General features: G+C 44.3%; 2 protein-coding genes across 2 annotated transcripts in view; one reads left to right on the plus strand and one right to left on the minus strand.

Annotated features, from left to right (window-relative positions):
- The window catches only part of LOC146183596 (RYamide receptor-like), a 288,411-nt gene that overhangs the window by 9,537 nt on the left and 259,650 nt on the right, over positions 1 to 19,224 (plus strand). The gene's annotated exons all lie outside the window — the stretch shown is intronic.
- Positions 5,945 to 13,632, minus strand: LOC146183597 (uncharacterized). The gene is made up of 5 exons (XM_084609159.1): positions 13,330 to 13,632; positions 11,438 to 11,577; positions 9,726 to 9,814; positions 6,621 to 6,840; positions 5,945 to 6,367 (listed from the first exon to the last, which is right to left on the minus strand). The coding sequence occupies exons 1-5, from the start codon at positions 13,371 to 13,373 to the stop codon at positions 6,285 to 6,287; spliced, it is 576 nt and encodes a 191-aa protein (XP_084465285.1). The 5' UTR covers positions 13,374 to 13,632; the 3' UTR covers positions 5,945 to 6,284.

Genomic DNA, 19,224 nt, shown 5'->3' on the forward strand with positions numbered 1-19,224 from the left:
TAGATGGAAGCTTTTTTTATGCTATGTTGTAGGTTAAATTAGATATAGCAGACTAGCTGTGAACCGAAATATGCGTTTGATAGCACTTAATGCCGTCAGCCTGCTCCAAAGAGCTCCGAAATAGCTCATAAATGGTTGGTTTGGTTGGTTTGTGGGGTTTAACGTCCCAAAGCAACTCAGGCTATGAGAGACGCCGTAGTGGAGGACTCCGGAAATTTCGACCACCTGGGGTTCTTTAACGTGCACTGACATCGCACAGCACACGGGCGCCTTGCTTTTCGCCTCCATCGAAAAGTGGCCGCCGAGGCCGGGATTCGATCCCGCGTCCTTGGGAACAGTAGTCGAGCGCCGTAACCACTGCGCCACCCCGGCGGGGTGAAATAGCTCATAAATTGCTCCAAGCATGATCTGAAATCGAACCTTTGCTGCTCCACAGAAACAAATGTGCCAGGCACTGTGTCTTTCCCTTCGTGTGAACCAATTATTATTATTATTGTTATTTATTACTGCTATTATAATTATCATCATATCCTCTAAAGCAGCGCCAAAAACACACTTTTGCTCAACCCCTACCTGCTCCAAAAACCTAGCGACTACTTCCACCCCTGCATATGCGACCGTTATTTCAGAGCACGGCTGTTTGAATAAAATCACAGTGTGAACATCTTTGTGAAAATAAGTTCCTTGGCCATTTTTAGGTTTCCGCGTTCTATTTTTTTATTCAGGCAAAGGCATGCGGGAAGCTGTTATGTGGAAGTAGTCCATGCCTCCGTATTGAGGCAGTAAGGTGGTTCCTTCCCTCACTCGTCAGTTACACTGTAGGTCAGTCAGTGCGGTAGTGTAAATGGTGGCTGGTTTCAAACAATGAATACAAAAAAGCAGGACATAAATCTTTGAGTAGGTAGTAAATTATTAACAAAAAAAATTCTGTTACATGCAGTGTTAGTAATTTTTTATTTGAATTTACAAAAAAATTACGCTGTGTCACCAGTTCGTTATATATCGACTACAGTTCCAACACACTCCTATATAATTGTGCACCACCGATCTTATACATGAGGCACAATAAATGAAACACAGAAAACAACAGAAACTGTGTTCAGTGTCTTTTATTTGTAAATGAAGATCGTTATTCTAATGTTGCGGAAGTTTTCATGTATAAATCATTGCATATGTAGACGTTGTGTGATAAGGTTACAACAGAACATGAAAACAAAAAATAAGGAGAACATATCAGTACTGGGGTCATTAAGGTGAAGGCAGGAAAGTAGGGGGGGGGGGGGGGGCTAGAGGGGGAGGGCGGTGGAAAAGTCCAGTGGAACCATCATTTTGGCTGAAAACAGAAAATACGAAAGCCGACACTGTAGTGAGGGTGATGCATCGGCTGTGGTGTGCGGTCACTGTGAAGAGAGCTAATCGAGAACCAAGTTCTGAGAGCAAACGAAAAGAGGACATAAGGAAAAACAACAAAACAAAAAAAAAACGATATCGTACTCCTTATTCAGCGGCATTTTATGATGGACAAATGACCATGCAAAAAGTGATTTTTTTTTATTTTTTCCCTGCACCAACTCAGTGAAGTCTTCGGTCTCTCTTCTAGTTTGACTCGTAACTAATTCCTGTGATGTTTGCGAAACTTCACTACAGACACTCAAGTGTTAAATAGTGCAGAAGGTTTCATGGAAATTTGCCTCCTGCTTATATTTTTGTTCTGTTAACTTGCCGGATCTATCGTCTTCCCACTGCTCTATCTTCCGTGTACTTGACATATGAGTTGACTCGTAATGCCCCTGCGCCAGGAAAGACACATGAGACGAAGGCTTGTCCCGTTTTTACTCCGCGCTGGGAGCTAGACTGTAAGCCCTGCCAACCATGTTCCCCGCTCTGCATGCTCTGCAAGAGATGGCAGCGAGTTGTGGGGGCAGAAATGACGGCAAAGAAAGGCACTCTAGCCCGCGGCGTACGAGTGCTGCGAGTCTGTGGAGCATTAATTTTGTCCTTGGCAGCTTGAGAGCGGAGCGCACCTGAGCGTTAAGACCGGTTCTCGAGTTGCAGTCCTCTTGCGCTTTGTCTTGATAACCTGAAATGTAGCGTGAAATTTGTGCAAAGGATTGGGTCGGAGCGCCGCGATGTAATTTGCTCAGACTGAGTTCACCAACTTGAAAGAGCGTCTTCAATATGTGCTTGAAGAGTAGTGACAGAGATAGAGAAATTGCTAAAGCTGAAAATGAGCGTGCTGCCTGTTAAAGTAATAGACGAAGAACAAGGAAATTACCTCTACGCTAGATTCCTCGGTATCCTGCCCGACCAGGTATGTTGAAGAGCGCAGTACATATCACCCAGTTTGTTTCGAAACCTAGGCAGCCTTGATCAAAAGCAGCAAAAGGAAAGCAGTCTTTCAAGCACTTTATTTATGGAATGAACACTGTCTTCACGAGCAGTAGCACTACATAGACAACGAGGGTGGGTAGGCACTCAGACATATGCAAATTTTTACTCAACACTACGCGTTTCAATCAGAGGTTAGAAGCCGACGTCCTGCATGAAAGATTGCTTGCCGCACGAAGGGCCGTAAAAAGACAATTGATGTGCCTGGCGATGTTAGCGGTTACAGATACTTGATATGGCCAGTTAACCCAGTCCACCTTATCTAGCACAGACGGTAATACAGTACCACCCAGTTAGCTGCGCACACTTCAGCATCGTCGTCTCTGAGTCCAATACCTCAATTATTCGCCACAATACTATCTTCAAACTTTCGAAGGATAGGTCCATGCTGTCCCTGCAAGTAGACTGTAGAAAACTGGCACCACATTGAGATCGGTGAGTGGCGATTATAGCAACTGTTTGAGCGAACACTTGAAAAATCCAACAAGTAGTGAGTTTCAATTGGAACAAAAAATTTGCTGTAGTTAAGCTCTGGTTAAAACTGGGTGAAAGCGGATGCTTTTTTTCTGCTGGCTATGCCTGTGACCAGATTATGGGGACATTTAATCTCCGCCTTAACGTGTATGACTCGATAGCGTAGGCTAGTCGACCAGCCCACATATAAGGTGCTGCTTGAATGAAGCCGCATCAGTGAGCCTGCGTGGCTTAGGGCTAACGTGAATTCAAGGGTCCTGGCAGGTTCAGTCTGAGGTCACCCTCCCACATGAAATGAGAGGCCGAGTTGGCAGCTCCGGCCAAGCGTAACGTCAGCCAACCGTAATTGCGCGGCCATGTCAGATGCCAGCTACCGGACTGCCACTGACTCTACCCACACCGACGCTGAAGGCACGAGCTGGCTGGTGTAGTGAACCTTCCGCTTCGAAAAGTTCCGGAAACCAATTCTCAGGCGCCGCGGACAGATTTGCTTCAAAATTATTCTAATTATTTTTTTTTCCCAAAAAAAGGGCTCATTAGTTCCTAATTAAAGCAGCTAGTGGGTAGTCCAATTGCGGAGTTGTAAGCAGTGAATAAGACGAGTTCACATCTGTTTTTGAAGCGAAGAAAAACAATGTCTAAAACTCTACAGCGCTAGGAAGTCCAAATCTTCTACGTTCGAAACTGAAACACCGCTAGAGACGCGCACGCCGCTCGGTACAGAGGCGACGTACGGGGATGGCGTGTGCAGTTGCTACGGCTCTAAATTTAAAATTCCTGTTCTTTACGACTTGTAATGCATTTCGTTTTGATTCATCGCCATCAAAGGTAGCGGAAACGCAGTTCGCAATGACTGGCCTTTTACGCGCACTGAGCTGCGAGGCAAAAGAGTGACCATGACGTGGTGTAATACAGATTAAAGCTCGAAGGGGGCGCCGCAGATACTGCATGTGTCATCACCGCACATGGCCTTACTACCAATCTCCTTCCTCAGTTTCTGCTTCTTATGCAAAAAAGTGGTGGATAGCCTCACGCGGCAGGGCCTCAGAAAATGCATTTTACGTCCTTTCAAAGCATGATTGGTTTTTAGACGGCTTTAAACCCCCCATTAGGACTAGCCATTGATGTCAGAAAATCAAAAAGTGAGTAGAATTTCCTTAATGAGCTGTAACTACAATGTTTCGCTTCATATTGTCTCCATCGCAACTTAAAGTTTCTTGCTGCAAATATTTGTTTTTTGAAGTTTAAATTCGATGCTTTTATAACTTTTGAAATTGTTTTCTGAAACTCCATGTATAGAGACGATCGATATTATATTAATGTCTGCCGTGGCGGTGATATCGACCACAGATGGATCTGAATGCATCCAAGGGCTGCAATAGCGACGTTTGGCTTGCTGCGCGTGCCATACGGCCGCCTGAAGACACCATCAAGTTTTTTAGTTTTTTTCTTGCTGTGCGACTACTGATCCCATATTTTTCTAGCCACCTCTCCATTGGATTGGAACGCCGCTGGTATTGTGCGCAGTGAGAGAAGTAATTATCTCGTATTAATAAACTTCAATTGGCCATAAACGTCAAAGTTTACATTATATGCACATAAAGCGGGCTCGTAATTCAGACGCGGACTATAAGTTGTATTCACTGTCGGCTGCCGCGTAGGGGACGACGGGGAAAATGAAGCCTTTCAGCTTTCGGTCCGCCATAGCCTTAGTCATCGTCGTCGTCTGTTGAGGTTTCCTTTGGGTAGTTCGGAAGATCAATGGTGCTGTGAACTCTGCAATTTGCTTAAATAATGGTCAATTGCGCTTTCTACGGATTCGGCAATAGGTCCTGCAGGTGTAAACACTCAGAAAACTGCACTGCTGTTAACTTTATGGGGTAGACGTCTGCTGTGGCAGGTCTTGCACTGTTTCTTCTGCTGCGTCGTTTTGCTAAAGCGTTGCCGTGCTGACTGTCCCGCTCGATGTGACATAAACGCGGTTGTGCATGTGCAAGTGATCGCGCTTACTCAATGACAACTTCATAAACATGCTACTTTCAACCCTTGGAGGAGAACCTTTCGCACTGCTGCCCTTGTGCTCCCGGTACGTGTATGCAGCGTAACTGCAAGCGCACTAAAGTGCTAGAGGAAAGCGAGGAATACCTTCAAGCCGTTGCACGTTACTAATTAGCTTTTGCTAGTTTTTCCCTGTGACTGTGGGTAGTAGACCAGGCGCTGACCAGACATACCGCTGCGCGCACTACAAGCGTCGGGCTAAGATGATCGGGATACAGAACAGTGCAGCGACGCCCGTTCATGCCTGCTTTGCGGCTGTACTAGTCAGTCCCTCAAAGCCCGCTTTCCCCCGCCGTTTTAGTAGAATACATGTTACGCTGTACATGCTTGGACACCAGGGTGTGGCTGGAATGCTTTCCGCTACAAAAAATAAAAACAAAAGGAAAGTGTCTTTCGTGCATGAATCCGAAGTGCGAAAACGCTGCTTGCGGACGGAAGCAAAGCGGTGGAAATCGCTCACTTAAGGGCCACGTCTACAGTATGCTAGAATATTCTAGCTCACATTCTAGCGCACATATTCTAGCCAGATCGAGATAGTGCTTCACGATTTTGTCCGTCATGTGACTCCACCACACGTCAACATTGGTATGCGACGACCGCGCAGCGTCACGCCAGTGCCTCCTTCAGTTATCCAGGAGGCACTGGTCGCACCCGGGACCAAAAATATGGCGAACGGTGCTCGTGCGATGACGTCCCGTGAAATGAACCTATACACTCAGATGGCAACAAGACTCCAACAGTTGACCAAAGGCGCATTAATCAAAATGCAGAAGCCTAGTCTTAACAAAATATTCCAAATTATATTTAGAAAATTGGAAATTACCAGGTATAATTGTTATACAAATTTGTTCGCTGGAATTTTTAAATACGGATTTTTACCTTAAGGTATTTGAAGGCAAGTGAAGGAGGATAGTAGTAAGAAAATTCCAAGCACGCAATATCTGGTAATACCAGAGTCACTAGAAGCCCCTTATAAAAATGAGAACATCCTTTGAGTTCAATGTGAACTCAAAAAAGTCAGAAGGAAGCAACTTCCTCTGAACTGAGAATTGGCTACTGATTTTGAATTCACAGTGAATTAACTTTCTCTGACCATTTTGTGAATTTCCTGTGAATTTCCTTTGAGCTCCCAGTGAACAGACCGTTGTCAGTTTGAGTTGAGTTCACAGGCAGTGGCCAATTATTGGTTCAAAGGAAGTTCAAAGGAATGATGACTATGGGATATTTGGTGGATGTTCGAAGGAAGTATGTTCAGACTGAAACATTTGTTTGTATGAGCTTATATTTATTTGAATAGATGTACTTCCTCTGTTTAGGCCTTGCAATTAGGCCTGCTTTCGAAGACCCTGTGACAAAAAATTGGATCACTGTCCACAATCCCAGTGCAAACATGCGCAACTGCCGGTGACCACCTTGGCCAGTACTCCATTGAGCAAGCAGGTGTAGGCTGCAAAAAGAAAAAAAAAAAAAAAACATCAGAAGCATGGCTGCAATGAACAAGCTAGAGTCCATCCAGCCTTCCTTAGCTTTTGTAAATTAAATATACAGAGCACGGACAGTGTGAGCGCCATGCAGGCACCACAGCATTATGCATTAAGGCAAGCATTATGGCCCTGACCATCACTGAAAAGTCAGCTGTTTGGACAATATTTCAGAATGCTCTTGCATCACATGCACAGGCTATGAGCTCGAGGACTTACAGATAACAGCATCCAATTTTGGGCAGCCCAGTGCCTTTTTTGGAGCTTCTTCCTTGCAGGCATTGCAGACACGGCCATAGAGTGAGCTTTCTTCCAGTTCTTCGGGTGAGAACACAGCCCGCACCAAGTTACACGCAAACTTTGTTGCTTGATTGCCCGCACTGAGTTTTTTGCGGTCAATCAACTGCTGATTTACCATAATATTGCTACCAATGTGCACCTGCAAGAACAAAAAGCAAATATTAGTACTATGACCAGTATTGTAACATACAATAATATTCCTTGATATGCAATAAGAAAATGAAGGGGCTTTACAAACAACAAAAAACTTAGACCAGCTTAAAGACATTCAAAGAAACCCCAAAATGCATAATTAAGGTCATTTGCTTGCAAGTAAAAATACACATTCAAGAAGCCGTACTTTAACATGTACAACAATGAAGGCATACGAAAACTATTTGATGTTTTTGACACCTTCCCGAGCAGTGTTTTGATCTAATTTTGAATGATGCCAAACATCTTTTAACATTTTTATTAGCGTAACCTGACAATTGTGTACTATGTATTTAAGGTAACTAGCCAAAAAGAGGGCACATAATGCCCCGTAAAGGATTGAGCGCTAATAGTGCATTGCTATAGCAGAAGAAAAAACAAGAAATAAGAGATTTTTTAATGACCTAATTTATGCTTGCATTTCAACAATAAAAAAAAAAAACAGATTTTAAGTCAGAAAATAAAGAGATTTACTCATCATTAACATTGCAAAGGCCATTAAAAGCCAATTTAGACAGAGCACAGTGCCCACATTGTCACCTCCTGTTTAAAAATACTAACATCCTTTTCGTACATCAGAAGCTCAACCAATTAAAAAAACTGCCAATGAAGGTTTAGTAAAAGCATGCACTCCCTGCTCTGTATGTGCTACTTTGAGGCAACATTTAGTTTCCAGCTTGCACAGGTAGCTTTCATAATTTAACCCCTCAAGCGCTTTGGACAAGCAGCTCGTCCTTGTAAAGCTGCCCTCAAGCCATATTGGACGAGTGTAGCTTGTCCTTGCAGGATAGACCCTCACCCTGAGAGTTTTAGGCGAGTACAGCGCTCCTCTGTGGCTTAGGTCATGTGCCATTTGACAGATGGCACCACTGACCTGTTAACTGCTTTTTGTTCTACCGCTTGAAAGCCTTTTAAGCAGCCTTAATGAAAAAAATGGTGCCTGGTAGAGGCAACGCATGCACTGTTGGCCCGTCATCGCGGGAAAGAAGCTTTTCTTCGTTGCCATCCTCGCCATCCGAAGATGGCTCAGACACCAATTTTTGCATTGTTATGGGAAGCCAAGACGACAGTGATGACATGAGTACTTCTTCCGACGAAGATGATGACAGCTCAGACGATACTATTGCGAGTTCTGTGTCAGTGGATGAAAATTTACAGCATTCCGATGAAACCCCCTGGGCTTCCATTCTTGGTCGTCCCTTGTAAAACATTTCCAGTTACCTCGCTATATGTTACTCGACTAGATTGCTGCTTATTGGCGGGCAGTTGATTTTTCACGTAATGAGCAATAAACTTCACTGCACTCATTTGACTTAGTTTCCGGTTCAAATATTTTTGTCTCGGATGCCTCCTTTTTTATTACACTACCAATAGAAACCAGCAGTAAAAATAAAAATTAAAGGGACACTTAAGCTCCGCCTTTAAGGGTATGATGCGACCAGTGTAGGCTACCACCCAACATATAAAGCCCTGCTTTAACCAAGCTGTATCAACATGTCTGCGTAGCCTAGGTGTAGCAAGCCTGGCTCAGCACTGAAGAGCACTGGAGTGTTGATTCGTATTTCACCTTCCCACCTCAAATGAACGACTGGAGTTAGCAGCTCTTCCTAACTTTTGGATATCATGTGGTCTCGTTAAGCCACACAAATCATCGAAGAATGTGTGTTCGGCCATGCCACTTGCCAGCGCCATGCTCTTGATGTTTCACTCACACCACAGACAACAAATTTTCATGTAATGGGGCCTTTATTGATATCTTAATTTTTAGCAATTTTAGCTAGAAATCTCGAAATAATAGTGCTCAAGGGGTTAAAGTGAAATTGAACTATTGTTCGATCAGCTTAAGAAGCCACAACTCCTTCTCAAAGGAGACCCTCCTGGCAATACCATGGTGGTTAATTGCCTTTGACTTGCCAGAGTGACATTGCAGGTGGCTGTCAGGTGCAAGTGGATTATCTGCACATTAGCTTGAATACCATGATGACTCGCCCAAGTCGCTAAAATGACTGATTAGAGGAGCACCAGCTGCGTCATTCGAGTTGTAGTGCAAAAAGATGGCCTTCCGAGATCGATAACCTAAGAAATTGCTGAATATTAAACAAGCTAATGGAAATCTCTTTTCTGATGAAAAGGGCTTTGCTCTATAGCCCAAGCGAAGTATGCTCAACAGGAAGCGTAAACAAAAGTAACCTTGCACTTCCGATCACTACAGCTTTCACAAAAACTCTTCCAAATCAATGTACACACGAATGAAGTAACAGTCACTAAAATGAAAGGAAGCAGTTGGGATTTTTTTTTCATGGTTGTTTTGACGAATTTAAGAAAATAGCAGTCTGTCTTTTGTCGTTTCTATTAAACTGACATTCATTTAAAATATCATTATGCTACTAATTATGCAGTCTGTGAGCCCAGCCTCATAAAGAGCATCCTGGTCAAGGCAGCCGCTTTTCAGTGGAGCCGAAACGCAAGGTGCCCGTGTGCTCTGTGTTGTCGGTGCACGTTAAAGAACCCCAGGTGGTCGAAATTTCCGGAGCCTTGCACTACAGTATCTCTCATAGCCTGAGCCGCTTTGGGCATTAAACCCTAAGAGCCAACCAATCATAAAGAGCATTGCTTCTTGCCTATCTCTGAATTCAGTGACTGCTGACTTCATTCACATGGATAATGAGCTCCTCATTTCCCTATCCCTGCACACTTCTCAATGGAAGTGCATGACTTGTGGCAATGCTATCATAAAGCTAGAACCAAGTTCTTGTGTGACCCTTAAAAAAGTTTCATCGAGAAAGGCAGTAATGAGGACAACCATGCAGACACTAGACTAAAGAAACTAACCTGAGCCTCGGTTGGCGGCATAACTGCTTGTGTTGTACACGCAGCATTATTAACGGATTCCATCAGCTGATTGACCAGCTCAGCAACATCTGAAAAACAAAAAACAAAAAAGGAAAGCTGAAACAAAACATACTATTTCATCACTAGCAGCAGCAGCCCATGTAACATTCACCACAGGAGAAAAGCCTTTTCTTTGCCCTTGACTGCATGACCAACCCTTTTCTGTCACCAAATGCGCCATTCAAAATTTAGCTGCTAGACACTGACATCACTCACGCACTCAAGGCGCCCTATCAGCGGTACATAATCTAGGGGATGCTGATAGCAATTGATGAAGCCAATGCTGACATCCCACTTCTGATCTCTTTGTTCGCTGTGCAAATGCCTGGATTGAATTAACTGCGGAGGACGTTGTAACTACAGTGCAACTGACGGGTGCTGCTATTGCTTAGAATGAATTCATGGGTGCGGATGATGATGCCGAGATAGCTGTGAGCGCTTTAACAGAAGTTAGTCAGATCACATCCCTGAAACAGTTTGTCGGTAGCAAGGGCCTTGAAGAGGTCAGCATGCAATATACATGTATGGCGGCAGCAATACGCCATACATTTGGACAAAGGCTGACACTCGAGTGTGTAGCTGATACTCGATAGCCCATGCTTCACCTATCTCGTGTCTGTCTTTCGTGTCGACATTTGCTAACATGGTGTAGTGACCGAGTTAAGTTAGGCAGATTGCTGAGCTAGGTGCCGAGCTTGGACAAGCATAAATTTCCTGTTGTGGAAAAAAAAAAAAAAACACCACCTAAGTGACCAAAATGGCACAGGAAAATGAAGCGCATGCCATAAGGACTCCAACGTCCAAGACAGGACGAGGCCACATATGATAATTTCATACAAATTTAGATTTTTTGGTGTCCCTCCTGCGCCCATTCTAGATGCACCTCATCATTTGCAGGAGACTCTGAGGTTAAAATCTGAGGGAATCAAGGGTTCCATTCAGATACGCCGTCCACAGTAATGCAAGAGCACCACAGACCTGCCGCAGCCATCTGGCTACAACTTATACCCCGTGAATGTGTTTGAACCTAATGCAGCTCTCCAGGTTCACTGTAGCGTTGTTGTCACCGACCACTCCAGAACAGAAAGGAAACCGATCCCGCGCCTGTTTTTCGGCCTCGGCTTGAGCAGCACAAACCAGCACAGGTGCTCACCTTGAGTGGCATTTGTTTACCATGCATTTTCATGCAGCTATCACATACGACAACAGGCTGAATCTCAGATGCATGCCGATCCCAAGCAATGACATGTGACACGCAAGTCACTGTAACACAAAAAAAGCATGCTTGCAGAGCAGGAGTGGCAGCAGTTCATCTGCTACGTGCACTGCAAGCATGGTGGTTGGTGGCGTCATGCAGCAGCGCCATGGTGTAGCTGAGCACTACTGTACACCACCTATAATGTGTTGCAAAGACAAATACAGGAAGAACACCAATCCTAATTCTCAGTGTAGGAGGAACCTTATTGCAGCAACATAATCTTACTGGTGCTTTTAATAGGACGTGCTACAGACCAAGAGGTCTTATTCATTTAAGAGTTAGCACTTGAATTTGTTATGCTTTACGTAGCATCTGGTGACAGAGCAAATTATTTCAGTCTCATGGCAATGGAGATCAGCATTCCCAATGGCTTCAGAAAAAAGCGATCACCTACCAAGCATATGACGTGCTTCATCTCTTGCGGCCTTATATTTCTTCATTCTTTTTTTTTGCAGACTCCACTTCATCCTCAAGCTCCAGGACTCTCTTTTTTGCATCTGTTGGCTTAGACATTTTGTAACAGCTGCAGTTTTCCTGCAAAACGACATGTGGCAAAGGTCTATTCACTAAATTGTATTTGCACTCAAATGCATCATACAAAAATTATTCAGTATAACGCATTGTGCAGATATCTGGTTCCACACATGAGATTAGCAAAATAGTGACCAAATGAAGACCACTGACAAGAGAAACGTAGCATGGACACTGTTTAGGGTTCAAAGCAACACTTCTTAAGGAGGAACATCAGCCCTTGAGCAAACCTTGGCACATAAAAGGACACGGTAATGTTTAACTGCGAGCTGACACCATCCAGCATCACTACTGCTCAAGTGGGCATTCTGCCCACTTGAGCAGTAGTGGACAAAACAAAGGATGCATTTCCAGAAAAACAGTTTGAGCTCCCACGCATACCGTAAAACATAGCCACTCTGCTTTATGGTAGGTTCATGGTGTTTTATGTCCCAAAGCGACTTAAGCTAAGCTATGAGGGATGCCGTAGTGGTGGGCTCACCTGGGGTTTTTTAATGTGCAAATGACATCATACAGTACACAGTCAACTTGCATTTCACCTCCACTGAAATGCGGCCATGAATACTGGGATTGTACCCATGTACAGTCGTGAGCTTTATGAAAGGGAGCACGCGATCCTGTGGCAGACAACCTCGTCCTGAACTAGTGGCAAAGCGCAACGGCAGCATTGAAAATGAAGTGGAGAGAGCGGTGCTCTTCCACCTGTTGGCCGTACCCCATGCACTGGGAGCAACTTTTAGATCGGCACCTAAAAATCATTGCAGCATTATGCTTTGAAGTAGAATGGACAGTTGGGCGAGTTGGTACAATTGCATAGTCGGTGGAACAGCGCAAAAAGACGAAACACACTCTCTTCTTGTGTGCTTCGTCCTTTCGTGCTGTTCCACCCACTAAGCATTATGCTGTTGGTAACTGATATCACTGCTTGACTTGCTACGCTCTGACCTAGCGACCCAGCGTAGTCTGGTAACTCAGGCAAAAGCGGCAGCCCAGGCCACTGCGGTCTTGGAATGGCGACTCCATGCACTGCACCCCCCCCCCCCCCCCACACACACACACACACTTCTTTTGTTTTCCTTTTTTTTTCTTTTTGAAATAAAGTTTTCTATCTGCGCGAATTTCTGGAGAAAGGCTGGTAGCGAAGAAAGGAAGCATGTTTGATGCTTCAATAAAAAGAAACAAAGAAATGAACATGAAAATAAATGAATGCGACAAAACGTTGGGCGCTTTTATCTGCTTAAACTTCAGTCGCCTGCAGCTGTGAAAGCGTCCGTTTCGCTGCTACACTGCCAGTTGTCTCGGAACGAGCACCATGGGCATCTTTAAAACTTGTTCTAAATCAGCTTCAATAATCAAACGGTAAGAACAGAATTATTATTATTATTTTTTTTTTTACGGAGCCCAAATTGGAAGCCTACTCCTGTTATCACGAAACACCTAGAAATGCCATTTGCTGTGTAAACAGGGAGAATCAGGTCCACGTAACGACAGCAGGCGCGTTTATTCTACTTCTTATTTCCGCAAATTCTGTTCATTAGGCTTTTATTTTATTTCACGTAATTCCCGGAATCAACTGTCTGTCTACCCCGTGCACCATGTGCACTACTGTCACCTGCCGGTTATCACAATGCGGTCGTAATGCGGGCATGTAAACGACTTCGCGACACAACTCACCGCGAGTAGCAAAGGAAGGTGTTTTCACCGGTGAACATCATTACGAAAACGAAAAGAGACAAGAGACGTTTGACTACTTACCCACTCCGAGGCTGAACGCAGGAGAGTACGACCCCTCCTTCCATTGGACATGTAGCACTCCTTGGTTCTGAATAATCTTCCAGTATTTTGGATTATCGACCAGTTTCGCCTGCAGTTCTTTTGATTGTAGGTTTCTTACGGGGTATGCGTACCACTTCTGAGCGGTCGCCCATTTAACCAAGACGTGATCGGCCATTTGCACTACTCACGCTGTGAAAACACGACGAACACAACGAACGCGAACAATCAACTTCCTACAGTCATGAAATACATAGTGAAGTATGCCGCCGGCTGTTCTCACGAAAACGATAGCGCTAGAGTCTCAAGCGCCATTTCGAACCAATCAAAATTTTAAATTCACTTTTGCAAATTTAACAAACTTTTAAAATAAAAACTCTGATTAAAAACAATCTTAAGGGTTTGTTTTTTACTAATGATATGTGATGCGTAACAAACGCAAATAATTTAAGCAAATTTTTGTCACTAGCAACAGCAGCGCTCATTTTTTTGAAGCGGAATTCTTGTGGTGCGTGTCATTATTTATTGGTTTTGCTCAACGTGAGAACGTTGGTTATACTGGCAGTACTTGGTAACCTCGGCTGCGTGGGCTTCTTGTGCACGATGGTGCCGACGTCGCCGACGTATTATTTGCTGGTCTTTAAACTATGATAGGAGGTAAACGAGCTTGACTCGTGAATAGTGTGACATCCGGCACTAGGCATATCGTGAAGTGCATTTAACGGCAGGCTTTTGAAACCGTTATCGATGGTGCTGCGATAACCGCCTACCCGTCGCCTACCTGTCGCACGCACTGGTGCCACCACGGTAAAAGCGTACTTGCGCGACGTCAACGTCGCGCCGTACCGAGGTGCACTAAATCACGACGAAAGCAGGCCGCGCTTGCTAACAGCGTCGCTGCGAGCCAAGCGTTGCCAGGCTGCAGTGCCGACCCAAATACTGAAGAACCCTGCCAGCCCTACGCCGAGCTTCGTTGCGTACCATGTCAGAATGCTGAAGCAGCGGTCACAGATGTAGACGCCGTCTCGCGCATGCATTGCCATCGAAGCAGCGGGCTGCGAAAGCGATGAATTTGAACCACCTGGCATTCTTTAACATGTATGAAAATTCTTGAATGTGTTATATTTTATGTAAAAAAAAATTCAGAGGGGCAAGACATAGACCAAGTAATGCCACACACACACAAAATAAGCACAAGAAATGCATGAAAAGAAAGTTATCTTTGCACTTAAGGACAAAGGGAGGAAGGGGTGAATATTCTAGGTCCTTGTGTGGTGATAAGAAACTCGCGCTAAAAATAAGATCTAGCGCATGAAAAAAAAAAAAAAAAGCATGGATTCAAAATAAAATGAAAAAAAAATGAAAATGGTGTTTACTTGCACAGCAAAGAAACGAATGCGATTGTGTATATTTTGATAAATGTATGATTGGTTTATCCTAAAAAGTTCAGAAGTTAAAAAAGTGCAAGGGATACTCATGAAAGAAAAAAAACGAGAAGTAGAGCTGAAAAGAATGAGCTTCGTATGTTTTCACTTAAGAACAAATAAAGAAGGTTATGATGCATAAAGAGTAAAGGGAACTTACTTCCTCTTTACTTGAGGACAAACGAAGGAAGGTCATTATTGGTATTGCCAAAGAGACCAGTTTAAAAATGAGCTTCCTTCTGTCAAAAGAAAGGAAAGTCTCAACAAGGTGAGTTCAAAGGAAACTTCCTTTAGTCAAAAGAAAGGAAAAGTCTATAGGAAGGCTGTTCAGGAAGCAAAAAGGAAAAACAAAGGAAGTAAAAAGGCAAATTCCATTTTCATAAGGGGCTTGGCCAGAGTTCTGCAGTCGTCCTCTCCCGGATGCCAGATTTGAAAGTTTAATGGCTACAATAACCAAACGTTCCAAGCCCACCGATCCCGCCAGCGCTGATGCGTGTGTGTGTGTGCCTGCTTTAGAAACGTCGTTAACAAAGGAAAAAGTTAAACTTCAGTCAAGTAGGCATCGCTAACTGAGGGTGTGTTGTGAACCAACACTAATACAATACAACAAGAACGAAATTTTGCAGCACGGTTAAGGGTTGTCTACAGTGGAAGTATTAAAGTTTTAAAGGGGAGTGCAGTGAGGTTTTGGTAGGCCCCGCCGCTTAAAGTCAATTTACAGAAAATTCGGCTGTTGTCGCAGTGGGAAAGCTTACGCGGTGTTCTCAATTATTTTTTCAGTGACTTTGGGTAAAACGAATGGAGAGCACTACTAGGATGGGACACTGATCGTCTACATATTTGATATGTTGCTTTAGATTACCAATTCTGAGAATAATGCACACAGATTAATTGAATCGAGGATACACCCAGAGAACACGACTTCCTGGCTACTTAATTGTTCTCCCTCTCCGCTCCTACTCCGATTTCTTCCTGCTCATCATTGAGGCTTTAGCCCTGCTTTCCAACCAGTGGTGCAAAGGGGCGCAAATAACCGGAAAGAAATGTAGACATCTCTCAGCTTTACGAAGCTTACGTGGCCGATTCTGAATATTTCATTTAATGCGTACTTGCAGCGTGGGAACTGCGATTCGGCATTGCTCATTTTGGAGATCGAAAATTCGGACCCAATGTGTAACAGTTGCCCGCACGAAAAATTTAAGTAACGTTGGTGTCTTGTTTTCAGCCTAAACTTAGTGCGACCTAGCCATAGATTCCCCATACGGAAGCGTAACTTATAAGTAGTGGACTTTTCGGTTTTGAAGAAGGGAAGCGTAACTTATAAGTAGTGGACTTTTCGGTTTTGAAGAAGAAAAAAAACTACAAACGCAAGGATGTTTACAATTTTTAAATTCAGTGTTAACCGAAGAAGGTGTTTTTGACAGGCGGGCCGCATTGCTGGCTATATAATTACACTAAGTCGGAAGAGAGAATAACATTCATGTGTAGTCTACGGCGCAGAGTCATCCCCGAGAGAGGGTGGACATAGCGCAGTGTTTAGAGTGCGTGGTTGCGGGGCATGCCGTTAGTATGTGCGACAAAACTTTCAAACTTGCGACGACGTAGGGCGAGCTGCCACCAGACGGGTAGCTAGCAGCAAACAAAAGACATACGTTGGCTGCAGTAGTGGGAACCTAAATATAAAGGGACAAGGGATAACCGCGCAGCCATACCCCTGTCGAAGCTAGACTGTTTGGTAAGTGAGTAAGGGGCAATACGGCCGCGGTTTTCTGAGAACTTGACGGTCGTTTTGAGGAGCGGTGACGATAAAAGAGAATTTTTCGAAGGTATGCAGTGGAGGCGGTGTGAAAAAATCATGGAACAGACACACGGGCTGTCTTGAGGGTTGACCGAGCAGATATATTGTAATCGCGCGTGAATGTTGATGAAATTCGTAGTAGGCAACATTCATTTGCTCTGGCTCGAGAGCCCCGATGAGAAGAAACTGTGACGCAATATAAGGAGCCGCTCATTTGCAGGAATTCTCCGCTTAAAGGAGACACCCAATAGATGATAACGAGAGAAAAGTTTTAAACATAAGCTACATCGTCTGTTAGTGCCAAACAGCTTATTCATTACAAGTGTTTTGTTTATTTTTGATAGCGGCATCATTTTCTTCGGCAAGCACAGCTTTGCCTACAACAACGTGTGCGTTAATTATTAACAAATTTACTCCCCGTGTGGCAAAATAAGGGCCGAAAAGTTCCTTACGCAATTTTAGGCTTAGCATGATTACTAAATTTGATGAGAAAAGCAGTTTATTTGCTTGGGAAATAACAATCCGCAAAAAGAAAGGAAAGCTCCATTTTGAAATAAACACGAGATATTTCGCCACATTTTCATCAAATAAAAACAGAAAAGTTCCACCTGTACATATAGTAGCTCCAAGCATTCTCTAAAACAAGTACAACTTCGCCTTCAGCATTTGGTCGACGCTTGTAATGCGAGTAGTTGCAGGAAAACAAATTTATTCCGTGAGAAAGGACGAAAGGAGGAGGATTGCGTTTCGCTCACATTTTCACGTGCTACACTACATCCAGTAGTCTCCTAACTAGCGCTTCTGTGCCAGCCCCCCTCTAGCTCTCTTACAGTTACACAATGGCTGACAGTACTCGAGAATGGGTTCTCGAGAGAATGCTTTTATAGTTGAGAGCTTAGATAGGACACTCATTCATATTAGTCTTCACTGCCTATTCCCAAACACAGCTACTATCCGGCATGACCGCTTTTCTTACACGTATAGCCACTTTTATATTTTATTTTCCGGCTTTCGGCGCGTGGGGATGGAGGGTTTTTAAAGGCTACTTGGCCGTTTAAGCGTTGCCTCACGTGCTGTTGAACCTGCGATATGATATGAATGAGCCGCGAACGCCGCTCATGATCATGGCTTCTTCGCCTTTTGTGTAACCAATCGCTGTCGGAAAGGGTAGAAAAGGAGACCCAAGCTCTTTCTTTCCCCTTCGTCCCGCCCGGTTAAGGCTGATTAAACTCGCCAACTTTTCTGCTGATCAAGGCTCGGACTGGGAAAGTGGATCCACCGTCCTGGAAGGGGCAGGAAGCGTAACGCAGCGTCGTGGTTGAAATACCGGATACTGAGAGGCTGACGCCTGTGTGACGTACTGCAAGTCTCCAACTGCAGCGCACCGCACATCGACTAACCGGTGATCGAGGCGTCGCCGCTGGGATCAGGATGAAAAAAAAATTTTCTGAGAGGCATTGTGGTACTAGAAGAAGCTTTGTTGCGCATTAGAGCGAAGGCATCCCTGTAGTGCACCTTTTTCTAGTTTACTGGTGCGAGACGTCGGCTTGGCTGGATCCGACGTTCGATGAGCCCGGGAGCAAAAAAAGTCATCGGAGGCGGCAAAATTCTGCAGTACATGGGGTAGTGAAACTTCAAATAAAACATTAAACCTAAATCACTTAAAAGCATGCCTTTAGTGGTAGTGCAAGAGTAGGAGGACAGTACCTGGCGTTTGCCCTTGGTCGAATCCAAACATTCGACTTAGCCGCCGCCTGTTGAACGTGTACAACTGGATCAACAATGCAATTCTAAATTTGGGGAGTAGGCAGCCCGTTTTCAAGGGCGGAGGGAGGGGCATTTTCGGTACATCGCTCAGCACAGGTAGTAGATGAGACATTGCAGGTTCCTTGTTTTATTCGAAGCAAATCGTGTAGCGCTTTTTTTCTCGTTGAACCTACTACATATTGGCGCGTTTTCTTGGCGACGTCACCATAGCACAAAGCCAAATTATTCAATCACATTTCTCTCAGCGTTTAGCCTTTGTTAACAAAGCCGATTTACCAGGTACACTTACGGTTCGGCGCGCATAATCTAAAAGGCCATTGAAAGAAGCCTTGTAAATTGCTGTTGGCCCTCAAAACGCAGATAATGAGCTTACGTGGACGGCCGGAGTAAATAAAGAAAGAAAGAAAAAACACGGTAATGGGGAAAAAGTTGTTAAAGGAGAGCTGCGTTTCAATGCCGGCAGCAACAAGATTGCCCAAGCCGTCTGCGTTTCCAAGAAAGTTAGCTGGTGTTAAACCTTTGTTCTAAAGATAACAAGGCATATTCCTGGATATGTTATATCACGCAGACTTGAAAAGACTGACCCAGTCGTTTGAAATTGTGATCGCCTTCTTTCTCCACAACAACATATTCCCGAGGTTTCGCTGCCTTCTAAATTAGCAAGGAATTGACGGCTGATCATCATGGCGGCTAAATTGGCGGCTGATCATCATGATCAGCCGCGCTATACACACTGCAGAGCGAATAACTACCATAGTATTCCAACTAACCCACTCCTGTGCTAGCTGCATCAACTTGACCTCTGCGAATTTGACCTCATCCGCCCACCTGACTTCGCCACCCGCTGCTACGTTTTCATTCCCTTAGTATCCAACTTGTGTTACCCTA

The sequence above is a fragment of the Amblyomma maculatum genome, chromosome 7 (genome assembly GCF_055883805.1).
Source record: "Amblyomma maculatum isolate TAMU_Amacu chromosome 7, ASM5588380v1, whole genome shotgun sequence".
NCBI lineage: Eukaryota > Metazoa > Arthropoda > Arachnida > Ixodida > Ixodidae > Amblyomma > Amblyomma maculatum.

Bases quoted from the DNA above. Each gene is read 5' to 3' on its own strand.
- LOC146183597 (XM_084609159.1), bottom strand. From the start codon at position 13,373: ATGGAAGGAGGGGTCGTACTCTCCTGCGTTCAGCCTCGGAGTGG. The intron at 6,841-9,725 runs GTTAGTTTCTTT...TTGTTCTTGCAG, and splicing joins TGCCGCCAACCGAGGCTCAG to GTGCACATTGGTAGCAATAT. The intron at 6,368-6,620 runs GTAAGTCCTCGA...TTCTTTTTGCAG, and splicing joins AAAATTGGATGCTGTTATCT to CCTACACCTGCTTGCTCAAT.